The sequence below is a fragment of the Centrocercus urophasianus genome, unplaced genomic scaffold (genome assembly GCF_019232065.1).
Source record: "Centrocercus urophasianus isolate 14NV4802_14NV808 unplaced genomic scaffold, USGS_Curo_1.0 seq_10, whole genome shotgun sequence".
Taxonomy (NCBI): domain Eukaryota; kingdom Metazoa; phylum Chordata; class Aves; order Galliformes; family Phasianidae; genus Centrocercus; species Centrocercus urophasianus.
In genome coordinates this window covers 47669573-47696283 of record NW_024884142.1, presented here as the reverse complement: position 1 = coordinate 47696283, position 26711 = coordinate 47669573, and the positions used below count along the sequence as shown (strand labels likewise).

At 40.8% G+C, this 26711-nt stretch overlaps 2 protein-coding genes across 2 annotated transcripts in view; both read left to right on the top strand.

The window, feature by feature from the left end:
• Positions 1-1509: 1509 nt before the first annotated feature.
• Positions 1510-15548, top strand: SLC18B1 (solute carrier family 18 member B1). Its single transcript, XM_042812360.1, has 14 exons — positions 1510-1584; positions 2008-2147; positions 3815-3910; positions 5586-5659; positions 6522-6669; positions 7238-7394; positions 8528-8664; positions 10242-10343; positions 11209-11300; positions 12029-12124; positions 12868-12942; positions 14246-14339; positions 14437-14483; positions 14974-15548. The coding sequence occupies exons 1-14, from the start codon at positions 1539-1541 to the stop codon at positions 15044-15046; spliced, it is 1377 nt and encodes a 458-aa protein (XP_042668294.1). The 5' UTR covers positions 1510-1538; the 3' UTR covers positions 15047-15548.
• Positions 15549-16652: 1104 nt separating this feature from the next.
• LOC122157019 (vascular non-inflammatory molecule 2-like) overlaps positions 16653-26711 on the top strand; it is a 13431-nt gene continuing 3372 nt past the window's right edge. The window contains 4 exon segments of the mRNA XM_042812373.1: positions 16653-17527; positions 17630-17793; positions 18914-19019; positions 19022-19096. Coding sequence (XP_042668307.1) covers positions 17342-17527; positions 17630-17793; positions 18914-19019; positions 19022-19096 — 531 coding nt within the window. The 5' untranslated portion in view covers positions 16653-17341.

Sequence of the window (26711 nt, the reverse complement as noted above, 5' to 3'; positions counted from 1 at the left end):
CTACTTGCATATAATTGTTAATGAGAGGAGGATGAGGTCTTGAAAGAAGCTGGAATTTGTTGGATGTGATTCTGCACTGAAAAGTAGACTTGGAATAGAAACTACTGGAGTAGTATTTCACCTCCTGAACAGAGTTGACTGTTTAGCAAAAAAGGAAAGCTTTCTTTTTCCCAACAGTCTCTACCAGTTTATTACCTCTATTTGTGCCTCATGCTTTGTGTATACCAACATTTTCTTGTTATCCTTTATCATTTATAAGCATTTTTCCCTTCTAGGCCATTCAATGGGCAGCATCCGTGAAAAGGATTTCTGTTCATGGCTTTGTCTGGAGGCAGATGGGAAAAGGTCACAGTAGTTCTTGGGGAATTTTTTAAATGAATAGCCATAAACATATGCCACACAAAATGCACTGTCAAAATATGATCCCAATAAACCCTTGTTCTTTGGAACTGCTAAATAACTTAAGGTTTCCCAGTGTTGTGACAAGAAAGAATTGTATTTTTTCTCATCACTGTCACTGGCATTCTGAACTAACATAAATGGGAACACTTGCTCTGAAACATCCCCATTATGCATCTTATATGATAACTGGTGAATAGATGGAGTCCTGATAGCACAGCTAAAATAGTGCTTTTAGGAAGTTGTTACTGATTTGTCTCCATAGCAATAGGTGCTCTGTCTTTCACTGGGGTTTGAAGAGGTCTCCAACTCACTCTTCTTCTCCTTCCTCATTTTCCTCCCCTCTCTGTAGGAACCTGTGCTGACTGCATTGCCCAGTTGCCTTCTTTCCAACTCCAGCCTGGATTTTCTTCCTGCTACTTTATAGCCGTTCATTCTCTAACAACTTTGGCATTCAGCCCTTTTGTTACTGTATACTGTTCTGCTACTCGATGAAGGTTGCGTGGATGATCGCTTAGCAGGCAAATCAGCATTCACACCTGAGCAGTCTGACCACGGTGGTAAAACTTCCAGAGACCACCACCAGGTCGGTCACACTGAGCAGAATGGAACCCTGCGCCTGGTCCTTTACCACCAAACCGTTGCTCAGCTGGCCGTACTGCAGAGGAGCTCCTGGGCCCTGCAGCCCCCAGCGATCACAGCATCGTGATGCTCACAGGCTGTTGCTGGGACAGATGTGCGATGCGTGTGGAGGCCGGCTGCTTGCTAGCAGATTGCATGGCGAGGCACAGCACACCTCTTGCAGGGTTCAGTTGGAAGACACGAGTGACGGAGCTCACGTAAACCCCTGTGACACCGCGCTGCTCGCGACCCTTTTAGAACTTCCGACATAAATAAAGATTTATCGAAACGGTCGGAATCGAAACCCTAACATCTCAACGCTGCCAACAGTGCTGAGCTCTCCGTGCCCACCGCTCCGACCCCAGCACATCCCACGAACCCCTCGGCCAGCAGTCAGGACGAGCCGCATCCCGAGCATGCTCAGTGGCCGGCGTCTGTCCCTGCCCCGCTGCGTTACCAGCACGCGGCCGCTGCCAGAGGAGGCGGTGCCGGCCATTGCGAACCCGCCGCTCTTCCCCATGGGCAGCCGCGCGGCGGACGGATCGGGGCCCGAACGGCCACCAGGTGGGAATGGGGCCGGCGCCCCGCGGGACGGCTCCTGGAAGGGGCTGCCTCAGCGCGCGGGGCGGCGCTGGGTGCGGGACGGGGCGCTGCGCTGCGGTGGGTGCCGCTGTCGTGCTTCGTGCAGCCCGCCTGCGGAGCGGGTGCCCCGTGAGGCCGAGCTTGCGGGACAGAGGCTGGAAAGGCTCCGCTGCCGCCGGGCGAAGCGGCTGACAGTGAGGGATGGGCACGGGAGTACCGAAACGCGGCTGGAACTGTTTGCTTCCTGCGTCGGGCAGGTGGTGCCTGTGTGCGGTCCTGCGTTACGGAGAAAATACTGCTGCGTGGTGAGGAGGATCGGCGTTTTGCACAGAATTTGATTTCCAAACGTGATTTGTAAATCGTGCTTTTCTCTATCCGTTTTTTTTATTTTCGTTTTCGTTTAAGAGGATGGCACACCAGAAGCACCAGGTGAGGAATCGAGTAGGGTTACCAGGCAGCAGCTATTTACCATGCTTGCAGCAGCTTCCATAAACTTCAGCTCAATGATATGCTATTCCATCCTGGGCCCCTTTTTCCCTGGAGAGGTAAACTACCTGTCTGTTCTTTCGTTTGTGTTTTTCACCTTGAAGTTTTTAAGAGGATCTTGAGCACTATAGGACCTTTATAGCTGTGCGTGAGCTGTCATTTACTCTTTGGTTATGGGAATTGGTATCGATGGCCTGGTGCTGGCTAAAATAGCTCAGTGTAAGTAACAGTGACCTGGTTCCTGCCCACTGACTTATTTCATTGTCCCCGTGGCTGCAGAGGAGACAGCAAGTAAATGGCTGAGCTACATTCGCTTGCTTGGTTTCACATGTGGTCGCTTTGTGCTAAGGCTCCACAGCCATTTCCTGCTGGAGCTTCCCTGCTCTCTCAAGTCTAAGAAACAGGTCTCCCAGCTGGCATCCAGCTCTTAGCGTGGGAGGTAATAGATTAGATAGTGAGTTATAGGGACAAGATAGATTAAAAATAGAAATGAAGTAGTTTCTTCCAGTGTTGTTTAACAGTTTGGTGATGGAGCTGAGATTAAAACTCAAGCCATGTCCTGACTTGCATTTCAATACTTTAATCTCTCAATGACTATTTATTTATTTTTTCCTCTTTGTTAACTCATGCTTGACTATCATTCACTGTGTTAAACTTGCTGAACTGCAAGAAAAAATATACTCTCTACTTCTGCTGAGTTACTGCGGTGCTTAATAAGGGATGCAAAACATTGTCACCGTACCTTTGCAGCAGAAATCTACTTCTCTCATGACCAGGTTGTTCCCAATTGTTAAAAGGAATTGTTGAAATTCTTGCCCTTGATATGCCAGCATAAGTGTGCTGTACCAGCTGGATAACTAAAAAATTTGCTTGACACTTGTTATCATAGAATATTATGAGTTGGAAGGGACCTACAAGGATCACAGAGTTCACTGGAGTCCACATAGGACCACCAAAAATCCAAACCCTATGCCAGAGAGTGCTGTCCTAATGCTCCTTGAACTCTGGTAGTTAGGCCCATGACCACTTGGGGAGCCTGTTATGTGTCCACCTCCCTCTGGTGAAGAACCTTTCTCTAACTCCCAGTCTGACCCCCCACCAGCTCAGCTCCGTGCTGTTCCCTTGGGTCCCTTTGCTGTCCCCAGAGAACAGAGCTGTGTGCTTCCCCTCTGCACCCCTTGTGAGGAACCATAGGCTGACATGAAGCCTCTCTTCCGGCTTCCCTGGTCTGGGCTGAGCAAACCAAGGGACCTCAGCCGCTCCTCATACACCTTGCCTCCGGACCCTTCACCACCTTTGTATCCTTCCTTGTGTGCAAAGGTGGGCTACAAAGATGATGAAGGGGAGAACTGATACAGTGAAGTTAACAGGCTGCCCTGCTTGCTGCCTTCTCGCTGTGAATGAGATCAAATAACTGAAGATACAGCCCAACAGCTGGAGCAGTGGGTATAAAGTCTGTTCACCTGATCAGTAGCGTAGCATGCGGCGCAGCATTTCTGTTCTTTGAGGATTTCACGTTGCTTTTCTTTTGATTATGTGTAGCTTAAGCAGAAGTGGAAGATGTCTTTAAATTGCTGTGAAGTTACCTCGTGAGCACCTGCTGCCTTTGAGAAAAGAAATAGTTTTGTAACTGCACAGACAGAATTAAAAAGAATTTACAAAGTATGAATGTTACTCACCTGAAGGGTTTGCCTCCATCTTTACGTAGTTGTGATCTTTTTTGCAGGCAGAAAAAAAAGGTGCCAATAACACAGTTGTTGGCCTGATTTTTGGATGTTTTGCTTTGGTCAATTTCTTGACTTCTTTAATCTTGGGAAATTATGTAAGTATCATTGAAGCTGTGATTTACTTCTTTGATGACACAGGTTGCTATACAAGGATAATTCTGTGAGGGTGAGAAAAGAAAAGTTTCTTCAGGAGCGCCCTTGAAATGTTGTCTGTGGTAACTGCAGCCTGGCCAGTCAGTCTGAATCTGATCTAGGTCTTGTCAGCACAGTTTAAAAATTACTCTTCTACAGTTCCTGAAAGCAGCATAGGGTTTCTGAACTGCAACTGTTGTGTTTTTTTTGTTGTTGTTGTTGTGTCCTTTTCTGGTTAACTTTTCTGTTTGCTTCAGAACAATCTATCTGTCCATCAGTCCTCCTTTATTTTATATCTTTCACTAGCCTATATTTTATTTATTTCACTTTTATATATATTCAGTTTTATTTGGCTGTGTTAGTAAGATGGGTTTGTTTGTTTTTTTTTCCCTTTAGTCTGCTTCATCCTTTTTTTTCTGATATGTTGCCTTTTTCTTAGCCTGTCCTTCCATTATGGCACTGTTGCTTAACTCAGTTTCCCCTTTCACTTCATCCAACTACAATATGAAGTCAATGTCTCCAATTTTTCCAGCTTCAGTTTTCTTGCAGCATCAGTGTTTTTCTCTGGTTGGTTACAGTTACAGATAAGTTACACATTATATAAGTAAGCACATACATAGAGCACTGGTTTTCATTAATCCTTGGCCAGAACCCTGCCTGAGTTGGGGCTGTTGCAGTTTCACTTTCTTGTTCTTTGGCTGGGCAGTCTCTCCTCTTAGTCAGTGGTGATGTTTTGTTCCTGGTGATGAGATGGCTCATCAGTGTCACACCAGTGCCTTTGCTAAGTCTGCTCTTGGTGCTTGTCATGGTATTTAGCTATGGCACACCCTCACCAAGTATTTCACAGCAGAGGGAGCCACACTCACTTGAGGACAGGTGAAGTGAGCATGTCTTTGCCAATAGAGGTGGGCAGTCCAACAGTCAGAAGACTTGAGGGTTTCAACGAAACTTGGTGTAATAGAGGTTTCAGTATTAGTGGCTGGAACACAAGGATGCTGTCCAGGTCTGAGCAAGACAAACAATCTGAAATACCTACTGTCCTTAGGGTATGTTACAGTGTAACAGCTTGGAATTAGAAGCTCCAGTGTACTTTATTATTGGATTAAGTTTTCTGTCAGGGCCTGTTCTCAACCTTCACATTAGTGATGAAGGCTGAAAACTGGGTTATATATCTGGTAACAAATAAAAGACCTGAAGTTACTATGCCTCCTATTCCAAAACTTTATATTATTAAAGGTCTTTAAAATCAGCTTCTGCTGACTCTTCCAAGCCATGTATGAAACAGGTATTGCTGACTTGGCACCGCTGACTTTACTGAGGGAGAATGTATTAATTTTAGTTGGTTATGAGGAGTCCTGCAGCAATCTGCTGCCCTGCAGAAGCTGCAACATGCAGCTGTGAAATAGCTAACTGCGCCATTGTCTTACCCAGCTGAAAACTGGGTTAAGTCACTTAACCATTTAGAATATTTTTAGGTTCAGTGTTGTGTGAAGACACACAGGCAGGAGAAGTGTCTCCAGATCTTTTGGTTGTATAGACTGTAAAATAGAGATTTTTTTTTCAATCAAGAATGCTTTGATTTCTTAACAGTAACTTTCTGATTGAAATAATAACTTGGAATTTATATTTAATTTACAGCTTACAAAGATTGGAGCAAAATTCATGTTTGTGGCAGGGATGTTTGTTTCTGGATGGGTAACAATTCTATTTGGGTGAGTAATTTTTGTTTGGCTACTTTGTTGCATTTGTCTTCTAGTTATTTTCATCCAAATGAGAAGACATTCACAAAACAACTGGAAACTCATGAACATCTTTTAGGTGTTGCTTAAGTCATTTTTTTGCATCTGCTTTTATTTATCACTTGTAAAGCCCAATAAATACTTCTCCTTTTCAAGGTTTCAAGGCTTGTATAGTACTTTGAAAACTAAGGAGAAAATTTCTATAAACAAAAATCTTCCAGAGTTAATGAACTGCAAGAAATCTGCCAAAGTGCAGCAATAAAGGAACTACATATGCATAATATTGTAATTGCTGCTTTCTTAAAACAAACAAACAAAAAACAACAACGACAACAAAACCAACAACAACCAAAAAACCACCCACAATTGTGGGTGCAAATAAGATTTGCCTGGCATCCAGTGAGGCTAAGCCACTCATTATACGAAAATAAAAGTATGATTAAAAATTAAGTAAGTAATTTCTTATTAGGTAGTCGTAATTCATTGCATCAGACTCCTTGAATCATTGCTCAGAAGAACTATGAAATACAACAGAAGATGGCATTGTTGTGGGGTTTTTTTTTTCTTGGTGGGGAGTTAGGAGACTGTGATTCTTTTTTTCTTCCCTTTTGCAGCATCAAAGAAAGGGGGAAAGGATAAAGATGTCAAAAGAGATTTGATAGGGTTTGAATGGCTGTATTGATGTGATTAAAAAAAGATGCAGCAATAGAAAGTATTGTGTGTCTTACGGTTGTGTCCTTTATCTAGTAACAATGATATTCCTGAGCCATTTTTGGATGACTTGTTGCATCTAGAAAGGTCTGCATTTACATCTTTTTTTTTCTTTTCCCCCTAGAATGTTGGACAAGGTTCCAAGTGGACCAATGTTCATTGGTTTGTGCTTTTTAGTAAGAGCAATGGATGCAGTAAGTTTTGCAGCAGCAATGACAGCATCATTTTCAATCCTTGCAAAGGCATTTCCCAATAATATAGCTACTGTCCTGGTAAGTACAAAAAAAACAGTATTACAGCTGAGTACCCGCAATACAGTGGATTAGCTGTAGGCAGTTCTAAAACTGGGAGGATAAAATCTGCTGTCTCACACGCAAATGTGTTCAAAGTTATCACATAGTCTTTATATAAAATGCCAGATTGGCTATAATTTGATTAATCTGAGTCTTTCCTACTGCAGTTTCAGTGCTTCCCACCCCTAGTGAGTGAATCTTGATGGCCATTTGTGGAAAGAAAGCTTTAACTAGACATGCTCACCTCCATACAGGAGTGCATATTCCCACCCCACCATAGAGGCCATAGTGTAACTCTGCATGTTGGAGAGGGGATCACTTCAGCCTGGGTTGGCCTACAAGTGCTTTCCATCGGTAAAGCATTTGCCCTGCCTCAGGGCTTGGACACCTGGGTGGTAGCTGAGTGGCTAACCCTGCAGTGGGTTTGGGTACAGGTTGTTTGAATAACATTCTTTTTGCTATCCCACTTTGTAAAAGTCATTGTAACATTGAAATTTCTCAATATGCTGACTTTTGTTTTTAATCTGCTTTCTTTTCTGTTGTTTAGGGCAGCCTTGAAATTTTTACAGGGCTTGGACTGGTGCTGGGCCCACCTTTAGGTGGCTTTTTGTATCAATCCTTTGGTTATGAGATCCCTTTTGTTACACTGGGATGTGTGGTATTGCTCCTAGTGCCTATGAATATGTGGTTATTACCAAATTATGGTAAGCACCTTTCTCCCTACCTCCTTTTTTACCTTAATTTCTTGTCTGTATAACTGTCCTTTAGAACACTGTTGGTTTCTGGAATCTGATTCAACTCAGAGGGCTGAATTAATTTGCAGTCTTCATCAAGACCATCTTTTACCAATTGGTGCATGCAGATGGCCTGGAATGAATCCAGCATGTCATGTGTATTTCTGCAGACGCTTAGGACTCTGGAATTAAGCTGAGATATATTTTTCTGTGTGTGTCTCCTTAGCTTCAGAGCCTGTAAAGGGTCAGTGGTATCTGCTTAATATCAGTTTGTTATAGCCAGCTGAAGAAAGGCAGGAGATAGGCTTTGCCTGGGACAAGAGAGCTTGGTGTGTTTGAGGATTTGGTAGTGGGGAAAGAATTACGGTGAGAACAAAACGGGGATTATTTGTACTGACTGACACCTAATCTGGTTATCATGAATGAATGTTAAAATTAATAAATGCGGGGGTTAACAGAAGTGCTGGAGATCATACACATTTGGTTAAATTTTAGATGATCCTGTTTGGGCAGAAAGATAGTTTGAAGATAAGTCTTTCCACAGGATGGCGGTTGAAAGGTTCTGATTTTCTTATGTTCTAATTCTAGGAGAAACAGAGTAACTATAAAATAGTTCTGGGGTTTTTTTTTCCCCTCATTTTTCTTCTTAAATTCAAAAGCCTTGAAGGTTAACTTCACTTATACTGGCTTTTAGAAGAAATTTGCTGTGGTTAACCACATGGCCATTTGAAACTACGCTAATAAATGTAGCTCTGAGTTGGTGGATGCAGATGAATGAACTTCAATTTTATGTATGCTCTAAGATGGCAGTCAGCAATTAGAGCACAAACAGCGTCAAGAAGGGAGCCTGACTTAGAAATGATATCCAATAGAGGTACCTTAAGTGAAGCTTCCTGTCTGCAATATGAATTGAGCATGTAGGAGATCTGAATTAGTGTTAGTGTACAGATGATATACTAAGAGACTTCATTTTCCCTCCTTTTTTGCTAGTTTTAAATTAAAATGTATGCATGAAATTTTCATTGTATAAGGACTAGTGAAGAAGTAACTGCATTTTCACAATATTTTTATTTCTCCTTTGCCTTTCTTTTCTTTCAAATCAGATTCGATCCCCACCAAGGAGTCATTTTGGAAGCTCGCTCTTCTACCAAAAGTCTTATTTCTCTGTTTTACTATATTTTCTCTAAGTGCATGCTTGGGCTTCTTGGATCCCACAATGTCTCTATTTATCTTAAAGAAGGTAAGTCCTGTTAATGTGCAGGAGAGTCCTAATTTGCAGTGAACAACTGGTAAAAATTGTACTTTAAATTATCCTGAAGAATATTATGCCTTGTTCATTTCAGTTGGTTTAGTCAGCTTGATTTCTAAATAATTTACTCCTTTAGTTGATATCAGGAACTTTGAGAATGAGAAAGTTCAGGGCTTTTAAAATACTTGCTTTTTCCACTGAATTGGCTTTCAGCTGCAGAAGCCATTCTCTTAATAGGCAGTTTTTATATGCAAGGGACTTTTTCCTCTTTGCTGAAAGCAAATTCTGTCAAGTTGTAACAGTCATTTTCAGCATCGTGTTTCTTGATGGGGACATGGTGTCACAGCACTGCTTTCACTTACAACAATGCCAGAGAGAAATTGGTTACAACTAGGTAGTTGGCTAGCTGGGTTCTTCAGCACTCGTTAAAAGGCAAATGTTTTCCTTGCTTTTGATTTACTTTAATATTTCTGTCTAATGTTATTTATTTGTTTTTCCAATAGTGTCTAAAGTAATTAAGAGGGAACGGTTCCTGCATGAAATTAAGCAGTGCTTTTTGAGTTGCTTATTTATCTGTTTTTCTAGGTTTAGCATTTTATAAGATGTAGTACTACTGCTACTTTTTCCCTGTCTAGTTCAGCATAAAGTGTACTTACCCAGAATTGAGAAGGCTTGGTGCTAACCTCTTACATCTTTAGAAATGTGAACACGTCTTCTACCACCCAGACAGGATCTGTAATTATTCCACTGTCAAGTAGCGTGCAGTGGTGTGACTGCTGCTTTTTCCCTGCTCTGTGCTAGCAGATGCTTGCTGTGAAAGGGCTGCAGCGTTCTTGGCAAGTATTCTAACCACAGAATTAGAGTTATTATCATGTTTTTGCATATGGAGAGGAAATACTGAATGTTTATGTAGTTTATGCCACATGAAACACCCTGGAATACATTCTAGCTGTTAAAGCATTCATTTGAGAGGATGCATTTGGTTCATTATGTATTTTGTTTCAACATAGAGATGTTGCTGCGTTATGAAAATGTAGGCCTTGGAGTGTTTCTTATTCAGTTTAAAGTCTTTCTTTGGTTCAAAAGCCATTGTTGTGTTTTACAGTACTACTTTCTTTTAAGATGCCCTGGTTAGCAGTGGGTGCCTATGGTTTTCATGCTTTTCTAAATGAAGATATAACTGAAGATTGGAGATGTAAAGATTAAATCCGCTTAAATTTCAGTGTATGAAATACCTGTTTCAGATATGCCAGATATCAGTGTTAAGGTCCTGTGTGCTGGTGTAGAGATACAGCATAGTGTTTGTCTTTTTTTTTTTTTTTTTTGTGAAGTCTTATCTGAGTACAGTCATGTCAGGCTTTGTTACTATGTGCTTAGAATTGGACTGGGAAGGAAACTAGCTTCACTGACTTCAAATACTTGACAAACATCTGTACGAGATCAATAAAATATGTAAAACTCTTAATAGATTTCATTTATTTGACCTGAAATATAATTCTTGGATTGTCCTTTAATTAATGTAACTTGTATGGCTTGTGTTTTTTTGTTGTGTTTTTTCCTTCACATAGTTCAAACTCCCAGCTGGATATGTGGGCTTAGTGTTCCTGGGTTTGGCACTCTCATACTCCTTGTCTTCTCCCCTCCTTGGACTCCTAAGTGACAAAATGCCAGTGAGTACTGTCCTGATTGCTTGTTTAGTGGTGATGATGTGCTCTATACATTTAGCTGAAAGTGGAGGACCTCCCATATTGAAGTAATGTACAATGACCTGCTGTTGTGAAGAGATCTGTGTTTCAGGACCTTGCAGGTGCATTGAATAATGCCAACTTAAGGTCGCATTTGCAAGGTCTGGATTGTACAAGAACAGACAAAATTGTACAGGACACTGATTAAGTTGAAACGTACTGGGTTTTCTTTTGATGAACTAAGCACAGTGTTTCCAGCCTGTACAGAACAGACTGTTAAAATGTGTTACGAACAAAAGCATGTTATTCATGCTTTTGTTCGCATCTGATTTGTATCTACTTTTGAGAAGAGTAAGATTTATGTAAAACTGCCTTGTTGACAACCGCTATATTGATCAAGGAAAACTGGGCTTTGAATAATTTGTATGAAGAGCGATGACAATTCTGGTTGTTTTTTTTGTTTTGTTTGTTTGTTTGTTTTTTCCCTGACTGAAGCTAATAATGACTTTGTATATGAGAACTGGTTGCAGTGCTGTACTATGTTTCTTATGCTAAGGAAGAGTGAGACCTAGAATATTTTTCCAACAGAGCAGTACCTTTATTCAGTATTCTGAAATCTCTGTTCTAAGCACTGCTGACAGTGATTGCTTTGGTTACAAGAAAACATGAATTCAGTGTTTCTTAATATTGTTTAGAAATTGTGAATTGCTAGTTTATTTGTAATGATGGTCTGTAAACCAGCAGTACTTTTTAAAAGATGAAGATTTAGAAGAGGAGTATTAGGAAAGACAAAATAGCTGCATTACATATTCACATTTTTAAACTGCATGCTTCTTCCTTTCTTTCACAGCTCCTCAGGAAATGGCTGTTGGTGTCAGGAGGCCTAGTAACAGCCCTGTGCTTTTTCTTGTTAGGACCTGCTCCTGTACTGCACATTGAAAGGTTGTGAATTGCCTCTTCTTGAACCTGTCTCCTGAAGCAATGTTTTAGTCTTTGCTAGCATGGCCATTATTGTGTTTGTCCACAAGCCTATGTTTAGCACCTCTGACCTTGAAACAGTATGTTTTTCACTTCTAACCCAAGACTATAAATGTAAATCAGTGAAAGTACCTGAAAATTGAGGTGTAGCTAAGGTAGAAATGATAGCATTTTTAAATAGATCCTTTTTCTAAGTATTTTGTTAATATGTTTATATGTTTGCTCATGTTAACACGTGTGTTGAGAAGAGTGCTGCTTTTTTATTTTCCTTGCCTCCTGGTTCCATGGCACTTCTACTTCAGCAAAACAAAGTCCTCTGTCTTATTTTTCAATCTTCTCAATTTCATCACTGTTCATTAACTATGGGTTTTACATGTGTAGTTGTATTACTAAATTAAGCTCATCTGTCCACCGCTTCTCTTGTGTATTCCTCTTAAAATCAGCTGTTTTTTGATGGAGAAATACTTAAACTGAGCATGCAACACTAAAATGCTTTGTTGAAGTTTTTTTTTTTTTTTTTTTTTTAAAGCACAAAGATTTATTTTCAAGTCTAGGTGTTAGGACAATTCTATTTGGCTTCAGGAAAGTCAGTTTTGTGTTCAATCAGCGTGATTTGACATAACAGCAATCAGTCAAATGGTGTCTTGATCTGAAAAGAATCTTCAGCTGTTTTTTAAATGCCTCTTTTGCAGTCAGTTGTGGATGTTTGTCCTAGTGCTGGTTTTCCTTGGCTTTTCTCTTGGAATGAGTGTTATCCCAATATTTCCAGAGATACTGCAGTGTGCATAGTAAGTAAATGTCCAGTGTATCTTCCATGCTACTAATTGTAGGAAGCTCAAGATGTAACTTATTTTCAGAGGTGAATGCAAAGTGGGTTTTTGGTGTGGCTATTTTCCCGTCTTGAGACCAAAGCAGTGAGTAATAATTACATGCTTCTTCCACTACTTTTTTTGTCCTATATTTTTGTGACTGAGTGTCCCATTTACACAGTCATATTACAAGTAAATTTTTGTAGATGTGTACTTCTGCGCTACTGGCACACTTAATAGGCTTATAATCTCATATTAGGGGTGACTCGTGTGTGGTTTCATATACATAGGACTTATTTCACCTTCTGAAGAACATTAGTCCACAGTGTGAACTGGATTTTCAGTCTGCATTGGCATTTTGCCAACAACTGGCAAGTTGCACTTGCTTGAGGTACAAAGTCTGTGATGTGGCTTGACAGCAATGCCCTAGAAGGGTCTTGATTTACTTTTGTAAGTATGATCCCCTTGAAGCAAGGTCTTTCCTTCTTAAAAGCCACCTATCATTGTTTTACACTTGCCGTATGAAATATGGAGGCTGAGTGATGGTGTTAGAAGTCTGCCCAAGAAGACATGAGAGATAAGTAGCATTGCAGCCTTCTAGAAAAACAGCAAAGAAAGTACTGGATAAACAAATGTAATTCCACCAAACCCATTTTAGGGGGAGGATGTAGACTGAGACACAGTAATGGTTGTGCATCTCTAATTGTGCTGTCTCCCTGCAGTGAAAATGGATTTGAAGAAGGCTTGAGTCTACTGGGGCTGGTGTCTGGGCTCTTTAATGCTGTGTGGTCCCTTGGGTATGTATGCAGTCACTTTTTAATAGGCTACAGTGTTTGGTTGTTCTTCACTATTGCCATGTGAAAACCTGCTGAATTCCAATTGTGGTCACTGTGTTGACTTCCATTCAAGAGATTCTTGCCAAATGTGTAGTGGATGTGTTGAAATAAGGCTTTTATCCTGCAAGGGAATGGACTTGTCTACCTTTAAAATGCCTTCATATAAAAAAACCTGCCCTGATTAAATGCGTGTTAGTTTGCCCTCTTTAATGGTTATTTTTGTTGCCACTGAAACCTTTGATGTTTATTACAGACATAAGTAGACTGATTTTTTTTTTTTTAAATTTTTTTCTCCTCCTGCATTTACCTTTTTTTATGTTCTGCATGGAACACTCTGTTCTCTTTCGACTACAGCCATTATTCAGGGTCTGTTTTTGTAGAGCTTAGCACAGTGTTCCTGAATTTCTTACCCAGTGGTTGTCACAGAAATGAGTGAAAGATGCTACTGATCTGAATAACTTTCCAAAGTTGTTAGTGAGAAATGAATCCCTCTGTTGGCAGCCACTTTCACAATATTCTGTCAGTCTGTGTAGTCTTCTGTGGCTGCAGATGGGTTTCAGTTGCACAATTTTTATAAGATAAACAGGACATCTAGCACTTAAGTTATTTGGTGTACAGGGTTCAGTACAGATAGATGCAGTATGAAGTTAATAAAACTCAGTTTTGTGCTGCTGCTGAGCATGCTGTTATTATGGCTGGCTTCCAGGAAATCTCTTCTTGTACAGAGCTTCATCCCTTACTGTAGCAAATGACAGAATCATGTAGGACTTTTGCATAACCTTTCATGGCGTTCTTAGACTGACACAGAGGAGCCAGGATTTACATACAGCTCAACCTTGTGAGCACAGTAATGAGAACCATAACCATCACGCTGTGCCTTTCCACCTGCTTATATCCATCTATTTCCAGATTTGGATGGTTTAAATTTTGAGAGATGAGGGTTTAAATTTCTTTTATGGAAGAAGGTATCTGTGTAGGTGCTGTTAGAACACTGTAGTTAATGGAGCCCCCAAGCCAGGCAGGATACAGAAAAGAGTGCATTTAGCATTCTAATGTATGTCCTGTCTACAGCTGAGGAGACAACTTAGTAGATTTACTGGGGCTGTGACAAAGAGTTAATACTTGCTGCAGAAGTCAGCTTCTTTGTTGATGAGGAAAGAATCAATGGAGGAAGGCCACAAAGCGCAATAAAACCTGTGCAGATAATACAATCTGTACCTTTTATTTACTTGGGATATCTGCACCTCTTTTTGCTTTGTTACAGGGCATTTGTAGGTCCCACTTTAGGAGGATTTCTAAATGAAAAGCTGGGTTTTGAATGGGCGTCAGCCATCCAAGGAGGATGGGCAGTGTTAAGTGTAAGTGATAAATGTTTTGCTTTTCATATATGTTGCACTTAAGAGCTGTTGCATAAGGTTGTTATTATTATGATTGTAACTGACCATTTTCTCAAAGGGACTTGCAATTGGAATATTTTATGTTGCTGAGGCCACAAGGAAAAGGTATGTGGAGTTATTCTTTGTTTTACTTAAAGCTGTATAAAGCAGATGTTTGGAAGCCACGCTTCTGTTTCTTCTTCACTACCAATCTGATATTAAATGACAGAATGAGCAGTAAAAGTATTGCTTACATACATCTCTATTCTTTACTAAATCCTTACTGACCTAAACAGAGACCTGAACTGGGTCTTGCCTTTTCTCTACGTGCAATTGGACTTTACTGTGACATTATTGGACTTTACTGTTATATTAAGGATTAAATCCCACTGATGGCTCCTTCAGAAGGATATCTGTGAACTATGACAGTAGAGACAAGGGGTGTGAAAGTAGTACTACGTAGTTCTGCACAATGCTAAGGAAACAAATTCAATGATCCACTTAGCTCTTTCCATATTTTGTGTGAGTTTTATGTTATAATATTGGTACTACATAGAAATATCTACAGAATGTTAAACCTGTTTCTCCCCTCCTATTCCTTTCCTTCTGCAAATAGCTCCAGTTCCAGCCTGCAAAACCCTCCTAGTGATAATGAAGAAAGAACTCATCTACTGGGTAGTGAAACATAACCAGAAATGAGTTTGATTCTCTGTTTGTTATTGTAGTTTAACTTAGTGTTGAAGTGAGTGGGCTTAACAGTGTTTTGTTGTTGTGGTCTTGGGATACATGATCTCCCTAATGAATGACCAGTTGTGGTTTAGTTGGAGCTGCATCACTGTTTTGAAACACTAAACACTGACTGCCTTTCTTTTGGAAGTCCTCACATGGATTGGCTGCACTGATGAGTAACCTTCAAGTGTCAGCCTGTTTAATTGTATTCCGTATACAGTGTACCACTGTATGTGAAGAGGTGCATTTTTAAATGTCTGGCTGCTGTACTTGAGCCTGCTGTGCATTACTCTCAGATAAAGCTACTATTTTGCTACTATGATTTTTCTCTATTCTTTTTTTAGAAGAAAGACTATCTTGTAATACCTTAACTGACACTGTAAAATTTTGAAACAGAATTTTGAAGTGGCAAAGCATTTAAGCATAATGCTGTTTTCAATAAAGCAACTTCTTTTTTCCTAAGTTCTGTGAATTTTCTTGAACAGGAAAAGTCTTTGTGTCTGCTAGCATTTACAATATACGAAAGTGCCTAAAAATGAGAAGTAAGCATCTCCATGCAGAATTGATTTCCAGTCTTGGAGGAGATGGGGTACTCCAAGTGTGTGTGTGTGTGTGTGTGTGTGTGTGTGTGTGTGTGTGTGTACGCATACATTCCTCTAACACATGGAAGCTTAGGTTAGTCTGTGAGATAACTGTTTTGCTAGTAAATGCCAGCTGCAGTGTTCGTCCCAGTTGCCTGTGCAATAAGTGTGTCTATCAGAAGTCTAGGGTCAACAGAGAGGAAAAAAATCTCCTAGATACTAAGCACAAAAGGTGATGTGAACTGAGATATGGACATGCCTAGCAAACTGACTCTAGATTTTTAGTCTTCAGTTGTGGCATGAGTCTTAGTTTGTCTTTGAACCCAGAACTGGGCCCTAGAAGAGGTACTCTGTGCTATCCATTTGTCTCATAGATAAGGAAAATGGTTTACCCCTAGGTTTGCCATCAACTTTTTTGTAGTAAGTAGCCAGTGGAATTTACATGAAAAATTTTCTGCCAGAGCCCTTTTTTGGGTACTAATGAGAAAAACTGCTGTGAGAGAGCTGAATAGGGTGCCAAAAAGCAGAAAAGCAATAGCTTTCTGTTTGTGTCTGGTATTAGAATCTTTTTGAAATCTAGAGTGTACCACTCAGCCTGTTTTAAAATGCCAGTCCTGCCCTTACTGTGGGTGAGGCAGGTGAGAGGGAACTGAGAAAACTAGGGATAAATGCGAAGGGTACAAGGTACAAATCCATAGAAATGCGATTTCATTCACTCTGAGAAATCACCCGCTTTCCTACCTGATTTGTGCTGCTAGGAGTTGAAGTGGTAAGGATTTACAAGAACACAAATGTCACTGAAAGTAATGAGCTGTCCTGCAGCCCACGAGCTTCACCAGTTGTCCAGTAGAAACAGTAGAAAATTAACAGGTCTGGCACTACATCTCCTCCTCTCTCCCTTCTTTCATGTTTGCAGTAGAAGTTAAAAAAAATAAAAATAAAAAAAAAAAAAAACAACCCCACAACCTAAACTGAGGTCCTGGTTTCCAGATCTGTTCTTCAGATTAGCTCTCAAACCTCCTGCTGTGATTATCTAGGAGTCCAGGAACTATGGTTGAAGAGCAGTGGAATCTCCTATGGGAAACTGAGTGCTCCCATGTCTGGTGCTGTTATTCTGTCATCCAATGGCAGGTCTAAATACCCAGTTTGCTTTATTAGTGTAGTCGTACAGTCTAAAATTGTGAATAAATACCATGCATAAGTAAACTCATTTGGAGCAGTGCTGAGCTGGTGGTGGCACCATTAGCATCCAAACAGCAGTGCTGACCTCAGGGCCAGTTCCCTGCCCACACCCTACTAGATCTGCGTGTGCTTTTTTTTTTTTCCTCAGGTTTCCCAAACTGTCTTTCTTCTGCTGTGACCTGGGCTTACATTAACCTACCTTCCCACAGCAATGATGTGTTTGAATAGTTCGCTAATCTGGCCAGCAGTGTTTCTTCAATTGCGGCACAGCAGTGACTTCTTTATCAGATTGCTCAATGCTCGCAACTCTCTGACCTTTGGTTTTGTGAGGTTTTTGGGACATGGGGATTGTGTTGCATGGTGTCGACTTCCTAACACTTCAAGGAACTCACAGGTTTCTGCAAGACCTTTCTTATTAAAGTTCCCTGTCTTTGCTTGCCCCTGTCCTCCTCTTGGGTGACTTCAGATTTCAGGTATGGGGCTTGAGGTCTCATGGCTTTGTTGTGGTTTTGGTGCTGTCTGCTCCTGATGCCTGCGCCTCAGACAGCAATGTCACAGCTGCCTACAAGCAGTGTGCACTTGTCAGAGGACAGAGAAATGTCTGCTTCTCCTGAGGAGGCCTTGTTGTTGATGGCAGAAATATGGATATTTTGGAAGCGGCTGTCAATGAAGCAGCAGGTAGGTATTATGACTTAATTAGAGCCATTCATTTTGGTAAATGCTTGTCAACTACGGAGAGGGGGGGAGATGTTGTCTTTTGTTTTTCTGTGTCAATACTAGGGTGCCTGTATTGTTGTGACTCCTGAAGATGGTATTTGTGGCTGGGTCTTCATGGGGAGAACAGTATATGCTTATCTTGAGAATATTCCAGACCCCCAGGTGGACTGCATTCCATGTACTGATTCTGAAAGGTATAATCTTTGCTACAGAAGGGGAACAGTACAGTTGAGAAAAACAACTGCATTGAGGATTGCTTATGCATATCATTTAAAATGTCTTGGGGCAACTGTTAGAGGAAGAGAATTTAGACTTTGTTAGTTGCCATAGATAGCTTCAGACAACTTCCTAGATTTTTTTTTTTTTCCGTAAATCTTTTTCACTTTAATTCTTTTTCTGTGTGTGTATTAGTATGCTCATGAAGGTCAAGATTTATATAAAAGAAATAATGGCCATTTAATGTTAACATATTTTACTTCCTTCAAATTAAAGTGTGATATTGTTCTGACCCAGTTCTTTTTGACATCACTGCATTATAAAGGGAAGGAAGCTCAAGTTTTATTTTTCCTTAATAAATTGTACCATTTTTAGTGGCTTACAAGGAGGCTGCGAGAAGATCTCTTTGGTCCCTCCAGCAGCCTGAATGGAGGTTGCAGTGAGAATGGCTTCTCTCTCCTTTCCTCAGGTAACAAGCGTTGGAACAAGAGGAAACAGTCTCAAGTTGTGCTAGAGGATGTTTATGCTGGACATGAGGAAGTATTCCTTCATGGAAAAGGGTGTTCAAGCGTAGGAATGAACGGCTCAAGTGTTGAAGAGATGTGTGATCGGTGCACTGAGTTTATTGATGAGACCTGGTAGATCAGGTTGATGGTTGGACATGATGATTCTGAAAGTCTTTTCCAGCCCGGTGGCACTAAGATTCTCTGAATTTATGAAATATAATGGGGCACAATGTAGAAGAAACAAATTCTGAGCTACATCATGATAGCAGCTGAATCAAGAGCTGAAGCAGAATGCTAAGATCTCCTCAGATGTCAAGGTCACATCATTGTTCTACAGGACAGCAGCAAAAAAGAGAACTAGAAGGTGCAAAGATTAACTTTCACTATGAGGAAACTGCTGTGTTCCTCAGTTATTTGATTTAAGATAAAGCCAGAGTTTCAGCATTCTAAGCTTTGAAACACAAAACCGCTGCCTCCTGTTGAACAGTGGAAAACAATTGTATGAAAAGCAACTAAACTAAACTAAACTGATTATTTTAGTGGTCTTTAGTTTTAGTTTTGGCATTTATACTGTTTTTGATGTCTTATTTCCTTCCCTCCATGCTGATTTGCCTGACCAGTACAGAAAAGACTGAGCTGTGCTGCCTGTGCTGGCAAGGAATTATTCCATCTACGTGGTTGTGAATATGGGGAACCAGAAGCCGTGTAAGTTCAGTGATCCAAGGTAACCAAGAGTGATGGTTACTACCCGTACAATACCAACATTGTCTTTGATTCCAAAAGGAAACTGGTGGCTTGTTATCACAAGGTACAACAATTCTATGAAGTTCAGGAACTGGATGATACGTGGGTAATGAAAAATGTGGAATAAAGGCTACTTCTCAGGCTTAAGTGTACTTGTACATAGAGTCGTTATTTAGCAGACATCAGCAAGGAAAAGTCACTCCTTTAAGATACCTTCACTTCTGCTATTCTTTAATTGATAGCAAGTAATGAAATGAAATTTAATCAAAACTCTTAAGACCATCTATTTTTAGTGTTTATCAGTAGGAAGTAGCATGAAGCATTAAAACTTTAACGTCCTGAACTCCTGCTAAGTAGAAATCTCTTTCACTTCTGTAAATCAGGATCGCAGATATTTGTGCTTAATTCCTCTTGCAATGGTTTGAATTTTCCTTTTCAAAATTAAGTAACATGTGCACAAAACATATTCTCAATTACTTGTATTTAAGTGAATGAATGCTGTAATTAATATTATTGATTCCAACCATTTGATTCCTTTTCTATTTTTTTTTATACTTTTCTGTCAACAAACAATACACCCTTTTTTGTGACAGAAACAGTTTAATTGCCCAAATGATCAAGAATTTTTGACTTCCAATGCATCCTTTGGATACTTTGGCATCTTCACTTGTTCAGACATACTCTTTTGTAATCCAGCTATGGTTTTGGTGAGCACATTTCAGATTGTCAACATTCTATTTTCAACTGCTTCTGTTAGTAACTCTCCCACTTTTGTTGGTGATCCAGTTTCACTCAGGTATGGGAATGCATGTCAGTTTTCTCTCAGCAAATGCACACAACTCTTCTTTGGATACAAAAGGTAATATGATATTTATCTTGTTCAGAAGGAAAACATTTATATATTTGTAACCGTTGTCCTGAGCTGAAATACCCATAACTTTTGGGCATACATACACATGTAAACAGGATTAAGACTTCTACAAATAAAGAGGAAATCAAAATGTGATATATAGCAACTCAGAAATGTTTAAGATAGCTGGAGTACCTTTGGTGCCTTTTAAAGTGATAATTCCTGAGATTTCATGTGTGTGATTGGTTCTTCATCTTCTGACTCACAGAAGTGGTGCTCATCAATGTTTTGTTCGTGTTAAGGCCCAAACTTTTTTTCTCCACTAGGTGGAAACATAGTGCTAAGCAATGCTCCTGAGAGTCTGGTAAACTACAGAAAGTTCTCTTTGCAGGCTCTTCACTGTACAGTTTTCTTGAAAGGATGGTAGAAGTAAAGCACAGATTTAACGTTTCCAGAATGAGAGAAACTTACTGGTTCTGCTAAAAAGTATCCTTAAAAATTACCCTTGAAATAAAAGCAAATACAACCTATATCTATTGTCAGTAATTGATGACTGTAAGCCAGACAACTCATATTGTTTATAGGTAGTTTTACTCTTGGCTTTAAAGATACATTTACATGAAGAACTTGCATAGGAATGTGACTTTTGGTAATTTAATTCTTTACAGGTAATGTTTTTTACTCAATAACATTAGTGTTCACTTTAATCAGAAGTACTCCTTTTTCAAGTGGATCTAGTGGATTTCTAGTGGAGCTAAACTTAAGAAGAAACGTACATCTTCAACTACTTAAATCCTATCTTACAGCATAGTGTACTAATTTTGTGACTTACAGTACAAGAAACATCAGAGTTCCTTTTACTTCTCATTGATAGCAAAAAAGCTTTAGATCAGGACTATAGTTTGTGCAGACCTGATTTAGTTTCAGAACAGTACAGTAGACATGTTTAGCTAGAAAAGTCTGCTTACTTGTGCTTTCTTTCAGATCAAAAGCTTACTGGTTTTGTGTGTGTGTGTGTCCTGACTATCTTGCTGTTGACTGGAAGTTGTATGACAGCAATATCAGACAGTTTCCACCAAATGAGAATTATTTCAGCGTAGTTGTGTACCACATTCTCTTATTTATCACTGAACTCAACCTGAAGGAAATCATTCCATTTGCCAGAAGGACCTTTGTTGCCACCTGAGTTGCAAGATGTCAGAGAAGCAGGAAGATGAAATTTCATGTACTAGGTGCCTTTGATAGGCACATGTTGTTGAAAGAGAGTATTATTTGCAGGTAATAGTTTTCTATTTGGACAGCAGGAAGGTTGGAATATTCTATTTACAGACCCTTTGTATTTGTCCCATTTTTGATTGAGGAGGTTCAAGAAGAGGCATTTTTAGGCCTCTTTCAAAACGACTTTATGAGACATGTTAACATGAATGATGTTGATTTCATTTTTCTGTTTATATTACGATAATATCATAGTCATGAAAGTCAAGACCCTGAATTGATCTTTGCTCTAACATGCTAAGGTTTCTCTTGTATGTTTATGAAAGGGAGAGAAGATGTTAGAGTTCTCACTGATTTCATATGGATGCTCTTCTCACAGGAGAGAGATATTTTCTGCTGTGGATTTTACCACTGTGCTAATGTTATTTTTCTAATGCATAATTATCTTTCAAAATGAAGAAACTAAATATGGATATAATGTTTATATCCACATGGCTTGTCAGCATAGTGGTTATTTTAAGTTTTTCTGCTAGGCTTCTTTTTTTTAATGTGTTAGATTTTTGTACCTTTCTTACTATCTTTTTGTATGTTTTCTTACTATCAACTTACAGCTCTTGTTTTGTGAAAGCTGACTGATATTTTTGCTTTTCTGTATCCTCTTCTGCACAGATATGCATGCCTGAAGTGTAGGAGCATAGAACTGAGCCTGTGTTGGTAGCTGGCAGTGACCACACAGACCAAGTTTGCCATGTTCTCCTTCAGCAGCATGTTTGGCACTGACTACATCTTTCTACAAGCTGTACAGTGGTGTGCAGCTGGCCCCTGGGGAATTTGAGGTAATAAGATACCCTTTGGAGTTGTCAGTCATGTAGTATGAATGATTAAAAAGGCACTGCAAGACATGGAATTTAGTGCCCTCCATTTCAGTAAGTAGCTCAAGTTCAAGGCAGCTTTGTTTGTCTGGTTTTGCTAGTTGAATTTGTACAGCCTCTTGATCAATCCAAATCCCTCAACCCCTGACCGAATAACTGGAACTCTTATGGACTGATAGAAAATTCACAGATCAGCCTGTATGTCCACCTAAGTCTCTTAGAATAAAATCTTTCCCAAGACAGAAATATTGTATGGTTTCTATTTAGGCATAGCAACTCCGTATGAGTGATTCATACACATTGCATTCACACAGATTGCTATGTCTTTTTTCTAAGACATCTTTCAACCAGGTCAACGTTAATGAGTATATTATTTTGTGTTTGTCATACAATAATACTGCTTAGTTGATGTTCCTTTTTTCTTTACTTTTCCATAACTAGATGCTAACTGATGGACCTCTGATACGCTGGTCTGGTACGTCCTAGCCAGTTTTGAATGTAGTGCTCGTTGGGAGATGGTATGAAAAGGACTCTCTGCATGCTCCAAGCTTCACCACGATATCACTGCAGACGCTCTTAAGATTCTGCTTGTTTCTCTGGCACTAACTATAATATTAATTGATTATAATTAATGCCTATACACATAATTATAATGAAAATTATTTCTTAAATTGCCCTAACAACATAGTCATCACACATTGATTTGTGTACTTCATCTTGCAACAAAATGAATTACTCTGCTGGACAGTTCTGTGCCTGTTTTTGTATGATAGCTTAGAATTGTCATAGACTTGACCTTGATCCCACTGGGGGAAGTAAATCCCGTTGACTTCAGTAGCATGAAATCCAGACCCAGAATAGAGGATACTGGCCCAACAACAAAAGATTTTTAACCATCTGAATTATTTTAGGGAGATGTATCAAAGTCAGTTCCACAACACTGTTCAGCCACATATCTGAGCAAGCTCCTTCCTAAACCAGGTAAGAGTAATGAAAACTTTGAAGGCAGGTGGCTGAACTTTTAAGTGATCATCTACTTGTAAAAAGAAAACAAGAATGTTGCTTCAAAATCAGATGGTCAGCTCAGCACTGTGTAATATGTTGGCATGCCATGCCCTAAATTGCAGTTGTGGGAGGCTACTTGATCTTCCTGGATACAGTTTTACAATGTGGAAAATTTCTGTTCCACAAAACTATTGATAATTATCACCTTTTCTAAGCAGTTAGGTGGAGCTATAATAAAAATCCTGAAAAGGAGCAATTTCACAGGGTGTTTCAGTCTCCCAGATGAAATGGTTGCTGATACTGATGTGTCAAGGCTGCATGCAGGTGTTGGCACAAGTTAGCAGCATGAACAGATGCACTTACCCATGTGTAGGCCAAGAGGGTGCACTGGATTACTTTGTGTGTACTGGCTAAGATTTTTATATGATGTAAACTCTACAGCTTATTTTTCAGGTTTGTTTTTGGAAGAAAAAAAAGAAAGAAAACAACATTGTTCGCATTTAATCTGTTCAAAATAATAATAATAAAAAAAATTAGACTTGCAGGCGTAAAATGCTTTGCGTTTGAATAAAATGATGTGGTAAAAATAAGATTTTACTTTGTAGCTGTATTAAATAGTAACGGTGTGCAATTGATATAGTGGAGGTGGAAGACACACTGCTTGTCATGAAAAGGTACAGCGTCTCAGCATGTGTATCTCTGCCACAGGACGTGGTATCCTGTTTCAGAGCCGCACCACAACTATGTGCAGTGGTTAAAATAGGAGGGGCTACTGAGCTCACAGCCTGTTCCTGCTGCTCTGCAGTGATTTCCTGGTTGAAGGAATATTCATTCTCGCAAGTTTTTTCACAGAACAATTAACTTTTCAAATGAAGAGTCATTTTCCAAGCAGTTTCTCTTAGTTCAAGAAAAGGAGCAGGACTGTGTTGTGAAGGCAGACTGTCCCTACAGCTGAACTGATTTGGCACCAAATTGTGTTCTCTCTCTTAAAGGTAAGTAATCATGTAAATTCTCTCCTCATGTAGTAGCAGGAATTGGGGAAAGGGGGAGAACAGAGGTGTGAAAAATAGAGGGAATTCCAGTATAACCATCTTCTTACACTGCTTGTGGCCATCTATAGCCTGGACTGCTGTAGTTTTACAGGATTTGACTCGGTACATTTTATGTTGTTTATTTTCTTAACCTGATTATTTCGTTCTTCCTGGGTGAGCTCCCAGTTCTGCCGGCAGTTGATGGTGGTGCCAGCTGGCACACAGAATCACAGAATCACACAGAATCACAGAATCACCCGGGTTGGAAGGGACCTCAAGGATCATGTAGTTCCAACCCCCCTGCCTAGCAGGGCCACCAAACACACACATTCAGATCAGGTTGCCCAGGACCCTGTCCAACCTGGCCTTAAACACATCCAAGGACGGGGCATCCACAACCTCCCTGGGCAGCCCGTTCCAGGGCCTAACCACTCTCCTTGTATAGAACTTCCCCCGAACATCCAACCTAAATCTTCCCTCCTTCAACTTCGATCCATTTCCCCTAGTCCTGCTGTTGTCAGCCCTTTTGAAGAGTTTACTCCCCTCGTGGGTGTAGGTTCCCTTCAGGTATTGATAGGCTGCAATGAGGTCACCCCGCAGCCTTCTCTTCTCCAGGCTGAACAAGCCCAACTCCCTCAGCCTGTCCTCATAGGGGAGGTGCTCCAGCCCCCTGATCATCTTAGTCGCCCTCCTCTGGACCCTTTCCAAAATCTCAATGTCTTTCTTGTACTGAGGGCTCCACACCTGGACACAGTACTCCAGATGGGGCCTCACAAGAGCCGAGTAGAGAGGGACGATCACCTCCCTGTCCCTGCTGACCACCCCTCTCCTGATGGAGCCCAGGATCCCATTTGCCTTTCGAGCTGCCAGAGCGCACTGCTGGCTCATGTTCAGTCTCTCGTCCATCAGGACCCCCAGGTCCTTCTCTGCCGAGCTGCTCTCAAGGACCACTCCTCCCAGCCTGTACGGGTGCCTGGGGTTCTTCCGGCCCAAATGCAAAACCTTGCACTTTGCCGTGTTGAACCTCATTAGGTTCACCCGAGCCCAGCCCTCCAGCCTGTCGAGGTCCCTCTGAATGGCATCCCTTCCTTCCACCGTATCAACCGCACCACTCAGCTTGGTGTCGTCAGCAAACTTGCTGAGGGTGCACTCAATTCCCTCATCGATGTCATTAATAAAGATGTTAAAGAGCACCGGTCCCAAGACAGACCCTTGGGGGACACCACTTGTTACCGGCCTCCACCTGGACATAGAGCCATTGACCACCACCCTCTGTCTGCGGCCTTTCAACCAATTGCTTATCCATCGGGTCGTCCACCCATCAAATCCACTTCCCTCCAATTTGGAGATGAGGATGTGGTGGGGGACCATGTCAAAGGCCTTGCTCAGGTCCAGGTAAATGACATCGGTCGCCTTCCCTTCGTCCACCAATGCCGTCACTCCATCATAGAAGGCCACAAGATTAGTTAGGCATGACCTTCCTTTGGTGAAGCCATGCTGGCTGTCTCGGATCACATTCTCATTCTTTATGTGATCGAGCATGTTGTCCAGGAGGAAGCATGTTGTCCAGGAGGAACAACATGCTGGAGGTGCTGGCACAGCACCAGACACTCAGCCTTACTGCACAAACCTCATCCTGGCAGGGTGACTTCAGCCTTGCAGGCCAGTGCACACCCTGCCAGGGTGGTCATCTGTGTGGGTTGAATGTTTTCTTGGCTCTTGCTAAACAGGGGAGCATTTTCCACTTCCTCCTTAGACTTAGGGCTAATTGTGGCTATTGTGACACAATCTGTATTTCCTTTTATAACAACAACGAAAAAGCCTTCCAAACTACATTACTTTGCTTATCACTAAAATCTCTGTTGTTACCTTTCAGGGGCTTATATTCAAGGTTCCCGAATGAGCATGTATCTGACATTGTACCTGGAGAAGTACGTAGTGATGAACATCAGCAGATGTGCATTGATGTTCCTAATGCTTGAAAGCACTTGTTCACTGTCTCTCTGTGGTGCTTGCATTCACCCAGAGCATTTCTGTCTTTCCTGAGATGCCTCTGCAATGGTGGCAGGCACCTTGCTCTGCTTTAAACTCAGCAAACCTTTCTGTTAAGTAATCATTTCCAAATGAAAATGCTGCAACTATTAGAATGTAAAAAAAATGTTATGCGGAAAGGCATTTGAACTGAAGTTAAAAATTAAAAAGGAAGCACTCTGATCAATAAACAGAATGTTGTTGGAGGTAGGAAGGGTGAATTGTGGAACACATGTGCTGCAGGGCCTGGTGATCTGTGCAGGCTTCTGTGTATAAGGCTTAAGCCAATGTAAATGGCAGAAGTGCATTGTAATCAGTGACAGAAACAATGTAAGAGAAAATTTGGATGCTTTTTTCTAGTCATATGCTTAATAACTTACTTAAACTTTGGCGTTATTACACTTGGCTCTACCCACTGTTTTGTGACTGCCTGTGTCCTCTGCCAGCTTTTATTCTGAGTTGCAACATCCTCACCTTATGAAGTTGAACTTTACTGTATATCACCAGAGACGCTTGATTCCAAGGTACTGCTTTAACAGGCCAGCACTTCTTCCCTCCCATGTTAAACTTTGACCCTCTTTTATTTTCTGTGTATGTTCCCTCTTCATTTCTCTGTGACTCAGAGCATTCAAGAAACTGCAAGGCAGCAGCCATGGCCCCTTCCCAGATCCTGGT

Excerpts from the sequence above, each read along its gene's own strand:
- SLC18B1 (XM_042812360.1), top strand. The coding sequence starts at position 1,539 with ATGGGCAGCCGCGCGGCGGACGGATCGGGGCCCGAACGGCCACCAG. Across the intron at positions 1,585-2,007 it reads GGGGCCCGAACGGCCACCAG|AGGATGGCACACCAGAAGCA; the intron begins GTGGGAATGGGG and ends TTTTCGTTTAAG. Across the intron at positions 3,911-5,585 it reads CTTTAATCTTGGGAAATTAT|CTTACAAAGATTGGAGCAAA; the intron begins GTAAGTATCATT and ends TTTAATTTACAG.